This window comes from Aegilops tauschii, chromosome 1 (assembly GCF_002575655.3).
Source record: "Aegilops tauschii subsp. strangulata cultivar AL8/78 chromosome 1, Aet v6.0, whole genome shotgun sequence".
In the NCBI taxonomy this organism is placed as follows: Eukaryota; Viridiplantae; Streptophyta; class Magnoliopsida; order Poales; family Poaceae; genus Aegilops; species Aegilops tauschii.
In genome coordinates, this window is record NC_053035.3 from 270,469,580 (window position 1) to 270,476,114 (window position 6,535).

Below are 6,535 nucleotides of genomic sequence, written 5' to 3' on the forward strand. Positions count from 1 at the left end.
CATGTGATGGACCGAGTTGCATAACAGCTGCGAGGGGGTCCACGAGGTTCAGGCCATCCAATACTTCATCGACGGGTGCCAAGAAGGCACTCTGCTCAAGCACAAGCTCGTGCGCTCAGAGCCGGCTATCATGGCCGCGCTCATGGCCATGGAGGACAATTACGCCACGGCCGACTCCGCCATGGAAGTCTCAGTCCAGCTGGACGAGGCCGTCAAGGCTTTGCTAGTTTCACCCGCCACCCCGCGGCCGGCTGGCGACAGCAACCGGCGCCATTAGGACAATAGCAACAAGCGCAAGGGCGAGCAGCCGGCTCCCCGATAAGACAACCACCATGTAGCTGCCACTGAAGAAGTTCAGTCGGCCTAGAAAGCCGGCAACCGGCGCCAGCGGACTGGCAAGACCACCTGGCTGCCCAGCCTTAGCTTTGAGCAGATGCTCGACTCCCCCTGCAGGCACCACAGCGGCACGAGGCCGTCCACGCATACGCTTCGGCAGTGCACCTTCACCCAGCGCCTGATGAAGGGCAACCTACCGCCACCCGCGCCTCCTCCGTCGGCTGGTGCGGGGCAGCCGCCGCCTCCCCCGGCGGCCGGTGCGATGCGCGATGAAGCATTCCCCAACCCGAATGTGTGCTATGTCGTCTTCACCAACGAGGGCAGCGACAAGCATAGCGAGCGCCGCCATCAGGCCAAGGTGAACGTCGTGGTTCCCCCACCCCTCAGTACATGCATTGGTCCGACCGCCCGGTCAGCTGGAGTCAGGAGGACCATCCGGCTGGCATGCCCACGCCGGGCGGCTACGCCCTTGTCCACGACCGCACCATAGTCGCCGAAAGGCGCACCTGCCGCTTTTCGTGGGTCCTCGTCGATAGCGGCAACAACATCAACATCCTCTACCGTGACACCATGACCCAGCTTGGCATCGAGGCCACGCACCTACAGCCGACCCGGATGCTGTTCCACGACATCGTGTCGGGTCTCTCTTGCTCCCCGGTCGACCGGATCCGGCTCGACGTCCTATTAGGCACCAATGACCACTTCCGGCGCGGGCCCATTTGGTTTGAGGTGGTGGACCTGTCCAGCCCCTACCACGTGTTGCTAGGCCGGCCCGCGTTGGCAAAGTTCATGGCGGTTCCCCATTACGCCTACCTGAAGATGAAGTTGCCAGGTCCCAAGGGCCTCATCACTGTTGTTGGCGACTACAAGAAATCCCTAGAGTGCGCCAAAGCCGGCTCCAAGATGGCTGAGTCACTGGTCGTCACCGAGGAGAGGCGCCAGTCGACCGGATCATAGCTCTGGCTGGCGAGTAGCCGGCTACGCTCAAGCAGGTGGCCAATGAGGCTCCGTTCCAGCCATCTAAGGATACAAAGAAGGTCCCGCTCAACCCGGTTAACCCCAGCTCCAGCCAGTACGTCGTTGTGGGCACCCGCCTCAGCAGCAAATAGGAAGGCGAGCTCGTCGACTTCCTCCGTGAAAATTGAGATATCTTCACATGGTCCCCCAAGGACATGTCGGGTGTTCCGACGAAGTACGTCGAGCACAAACTTCACATATGCAAGGACGCCAAGCGTGTCCGCTAGCCGCTACGCCGCTTTTCCGAGAAGAAGTGAAGAACCATTGGTGAGGAGATCGCCCGGCTGCTCGTAGCTGGCTTCATGATGGAAGCTTTCCACCCCGAGTGGCTGGCCAACCCAGTCCCCGTCCTGAAGAAGAACAACAATTAGCGCATGTGTATCGGCTACACCAGCCTGAACAAGGCCTGCCCCAAGGACACTTTTGCCCTGTTGCGGATAGATCAAGTGATTCACTCCACGGCCGGCTGCGAGCTCCTGCCTTTTTGGACGCCTACTCCGGCTACCACCAGATCAAGCTGCACTCGGCTGATGCCCTTAAGACGTCCTTCATCATGCCCTTTGGGGTGTATTGCTACTTCACCATGTCGTTCAGGCTAAAGAATGCCGGCATCACCTTTCAGCGCTACATGCAGAAATGCCTGCTGTGCCGATCGGCCGCAACATGCATGTCTACGTCGACGACATCGTGGTGAAGACCAAGCAACACCTCACCCTCCTAGCCGACCTCAAGGAAACTTTTGCCAACCTGCGCTAGTACTAGATCAAGCTCAACCCGGAGAAGTACGTTTTTGGCATGCCAGCCGACCAGCTCCTCGGTTTCCTTGTCTCGGAGCACGGTCTTGAGGCTAACCCAGAAAAGATTAAGGCCATCGAGCGCATGCGCAAGCCGGCTCGGCTGCACGATGTCCAAAAGTTCATCGGCTGCTTGGCCTCTCTCAGCCGGTTCATCGGCCTGCTGGGGGAGAGGGCCCTGCCCCTATATCAGCTGATGAAGAAGACGTCTGCATTCGAGTGGAACGACCGAGCGGACGAAGCCTTTCGGGACCTCAAGCGCATGCTCTCCACGACACCCATCCTGGCCATGCCGGCTGAGGAGTCATTGCTGCTCTACATCGCGGCCACCTCACGCGTGGTCAGTGTGGTGCTGGTGGTCGAGCGCCTTGAGGAGGGCAAGGCGCAGCCAGTCTAGCGCCCTGTGTACTACCTGAGCGAGGTGCTCTCCCTCACCAAGCAGAACTACCCCCACTACCAGAAGATGTGCTAGGATGTGTACTTTGCCGCAAAGAAGCTGAAGCAGTACTTCCAGGAGCATACCATCACTTTAGTGAGCACAACCCCCATCGGTGAGATCATGGGCTACTGGGATGCCTCTAGCCGGGTTGCCAAATGGACCATCGAGCTGGCCAGCCACACGATCCTCTATGATCCCGACACCGCAATCAAGTGTTGGCCGACTTCCTCATCGATTGGGCGGAAACCCAGTACCTGCCACTGGCACCCGACTCGATGCACTCGCGCATGCACTTTGACGGCTCCAAGATGCGCACCGACCTGGGAGCCTGCATCGTGCTCTCGTCCCCAAAGGGCGACCAGCTGCGGTACGCGCTGTAGATCCACTTCGCAGCCTCCAACAACATTGCCGAGTATGAGGCGCTAATCCATGTCCTCCGACTGGCCAAATAGATTGGCATCCAGCGCATCCTTGGCTACAGTGACTTGGACCTGGTGGTGCAGCAGGCCTCCGGCGAGTGGGACGCCAGGGACGCCAACATGGCCAGTTATCGCTTCCTGGTCCAACAACTGTCCGGCGGCTTTGACAGCTGCGAGTTCCTCCATGTTCCCCGAGTGGACAATGAGGCAGCCGACACGCTGGCCAATATAGCTTCATCCCGACAAGCAATCCTGTCCAGCGTCTCCCTCGAGTGCCTGCAGAAACCCTCCATCAAGCCGTCTTCGGATTTGGAGCCCATCTTTGTCCCGGATGACCCAGCGGACTCCTTGCCCTGCGTGGGGCCTGCCAGCTCTAGCCCCGACACGGGGGCTGCCGGCTCCGCCTCGAGGGAGGCCCAACCCGGCTCGAGGGCTGTTGGTCCCGGCCCGGAGGTTGCCGATCTGGCTCCCACCCAAGTTGTCATCCTCGTGGTGGTAACAACACCGTCATGGGCCCAACCCATCCTTGCTTTCCTCGAAAGTGGCGAGCTCCCGACCCACAAAGTCAAAGGCCGGCAATTGCAGCACCAGGCCTCAGCCTACACCATCATCAACAATGAGCTCGTCAAGCGCAACACGACCGACGTGTTCCAGCGCTGCGTCGAGCCAGACAAGGGGCATGAGATCCTCCTCGACATCCCCCAGGGTGAGTGTGGGCACCATGTCGCCTGGAGGGCCCTGGTGGCCAAAGCATTCCGCCATGGCTTCTACTGGCCCACGGCCCTGGAAGACGCCGATCAGCTGCTCCTCAAGTGTGAGGGTTGTCAACGCTTCAGCAAGCGCAACCACCAGCTGGTTTCAGCTCTCCAGACCATCCCCATCACGTGGCCATTTACCGTCTGGGGCCTCGACATGGTAGGGCCGTTCAAGACCATGCGAGGCGGCATGACACACCTCTTGGTGGCCATGGACAAGTTTACCAAGTGGATCGAGGCGCGGCCGATCAAGGAACTCGACGGACCCACGGCCGTCAGGTTCATCAAGGACATCGCGGTGCACTACGGCGTCCCCCATAGCATCATCACTGACAACGGCACCAACTTTGCCTAGGGCGCCCTGGCTCAGTATTCGTCCATGTCTGGCATCCGGCTCGACCTAGCCTCAATTGCGCGCCCCCAGTCAAACGGCCAGGTGGAGCGGGCCAATGGCCTAATTCTGGCCGGGATCAAACCACGGCTTGTCGAGCTGCTTGTGCACTCACCCGGCAGCTGGCTCGATGAGTTGTCGGCCGTCCTCTGGAGCCTCCAAATGATGCCCAACCGGTCGAGTGGCTTCATGCCATTCTTCCTCGTCTACGGAGTCGAAGCCATCATCCCCACCGATGTCGAGTTCGACTCCCCCCGATTCACCTTGCACACGGAAGCCGAAGCCAAAGCAGCACGCGAAGACGGCGTCGGCCTGCTCGAGGAGGCGGGCCTCGTGGCCCTCAACCGGTCGGCCATCTACCAGCAAGGCCTGCGCCACTACGACAGCGAGAAAATCAAGTCGCTCGCATTACGCGAGGGATATCTGGTGCTCCGGCTCATCTAACGGCCGGCCGTCCAGCACAAGCTGGCCTCCCCGTTGGAGGGCCACTTCATCATCAGCAAGGCTTTGTGCGATAGGAATGCCTACTACCTCATCGACACGCAGAAGCCGAACAAGCGCAAGAGAGACGCCTCTGGCAAGGAGACGGAGCGCCCTTGGAAAGCGGAGCTCCTACGCCGGTTTTGCAGTTGAACGCATGTATGTACGCATCACCCCCTTTTCGGTTTAATGAAACAGCAGGTCCCCCGCACGACACTCGGGAGCTACCTTTTTTATCACGTCGGATTATGTGCTCTATGCGTTGTTCTACATTTTATCCCCCTCTGGGTCGGCACGGCCGGCTCCGGGGCTTGGGGGTTCGCCGGCTAGACCAGACCCAGCGTTCTCCCTTGGCCGGTTTGGAAACGTACATCCTGCCAAAGCCCTCTCTTCGCCGATGTCGCAGTCCGACCCATGGCCGACCAGCCTGCAAGAGCTAAAGGCTGGAGTGCCATCACGCATGAAAAAACTAAGGGGGAGAGCCCGGCCAGGTTGATCCGGTGCCATTTTCCTTTTTTCTCATCTACCGCAGCATGACCGGCTGCGCGACGGCCGGCTTCGCCATCCGCCGCCAGCTGGCCCAGTCAGTGTTTCACTTTCGCTCAACGTCCCAAAAAGCCTAAGTATTGTCCATCTCTTCCTAAGGCCGAATACCCAACCACAGTTGGCTCCCGACTGTCCGGCTAGCGGGGAGGAAACCAAGCGAGAAGTCGAACAAGTAAAATGGCCTAAGAAGACAAGTGCAAGAGCAAGCACACGCGCATTTATACATAACAAAAGGCCCACGGCGAGGAGTTCATTACACGAACTACACCCCAAGTGGGTGGACCTACTACCTAACTAAAGTTTGAGTACAGGAAGATAAAGGACAGCCTAGGAGGCATCCGTGCTGGCATCACTCCCCACTGCCTCCTCCGGGTAGACACAGCCGCCATGCCGGCTCCAGAGCGCACCAGCTCCTTGGTCGTGGCGGTGTCATCCAGCATCGTGGCGCCATCATCCGCATAGGCCAATGACTCGGCTGAGCTGCCTTTCAGGTCGTCAACAGCAGGCCAGAGTCGTAAGCCGGGATCTCCGCGCCATCTTTCGTGCGCTCTGCGACGAACTAGTCATGCAGGGCAAAGGACGCAAGGTAGCTGGCCCGCGCTACGATCGCTAACGCTCGCAGGGACAGTTCCTCCTCCGACCCGGCGCGCTGAGATGCCAGCCGACCCAGATCCATACCCGAGTACCACGACATCACAAACCGGAGCGCCATGTCCGATTCAGCCCAAACTACGGAAGCCCCAGCCCCGAGCTGCGCCATGCCAGTCTCCAGCCACCGCGCCAGCCGGGTGACGCCATTGGGCACCACCGCGTCCGGCCAAAGGGCGCTCGTCATGTTCAAGCCGGCCTCGAACAGCCGGTTCATATGCTCCACCGCCGCCCCCAAGCGGGTCTCGGCGGCGAGGATGAGCTCCGGGAAAGTCCAGGCGGCATGCTCATCAACATCCACCCCGAACGCCTGCTGGTGGCCCGATGGGCGCGCACGGCCGCCTCGGCCGACTCCTGTGTCTCGGGAAAAACCCCTAGCAAAGGAACAAGAAAGTTAGCAAAACAAAAGAAAGTTTGGTTGGGTCGCGACACCGGTCGGGCAAAGGGGAAGGGAAAAAGCACATATGGACGAAGGCCTCATTGAGATGCTGCACCTTGGCCAGCATCCTATTTCCCCGCAGGGCCCAGGCGCGGCCGCAACTCTCGAGGTCCCAATCAAGTTGAGTGCTCTTGTCGGCGGCCGTCTTCAGCTCCGCGTCCTTCGCAGAGACCCTCCCCCCGTGCTCCTCCACTAGCCGACTCAGCTCCGCCCGGTGGGCGTCCGACGCCTTGGCCGTCTCCGCCACCAGCCGTTCCACCTCGGCCTGGAG

The 6,535-nt window shown here is 60.2% G+C and overlaps 2 protein-coding genes across 2 annotated transcripts; both read left to right on the forward strand.

Moving 5' to 3' along the window:
* Positions 1-780: 780 nt before the first annotated feature.
* On the forward strand, positions 781-1,293 carry LOC109780823 (uncharacterized). Its single transcript, XM_020339406.1, has one exon. It carries the CDS (start codon positions 781-783, stop codon positions 1,291-1,293), a length of 513 nt encoding a protein of 170 aa, XP_020194995.1.
* Positions 1,294-4,139: 2,846 nt separating this feature from the next.
* LOC141028803 (uncharacterized) lies at positions 4,140-4,595 on the forward strand. Its single transcript, XM_073506115.1, has one exon. It carries the CDS (start codon positions 4,140-4,142, stop codon positions 4,593-4,595), a length of 456 nt encoding a protein of 151 aa, XP_073362216.1.
* The last annotated feature ends 1,940 nt before the right edge of the window (positions 4,596-6,535 follow it).

Excerpts from the sequence above, each read along its gene's own strand:
- LOC109780823 (XM_020339406.1), top strand. The coding sequence starts at position 781 with ATGCCCACGCCGGGCGGCTACGCCCTTGTCCACGACCGCACCATAGTC.
- LOC141028803 (XM_073506115.1), top strand. The coding sequence starts at position 4,140 with ATGTCTGGCATCCGGCTCGACCTAGCCTCAATTGCGCGCCCCCAGTCA.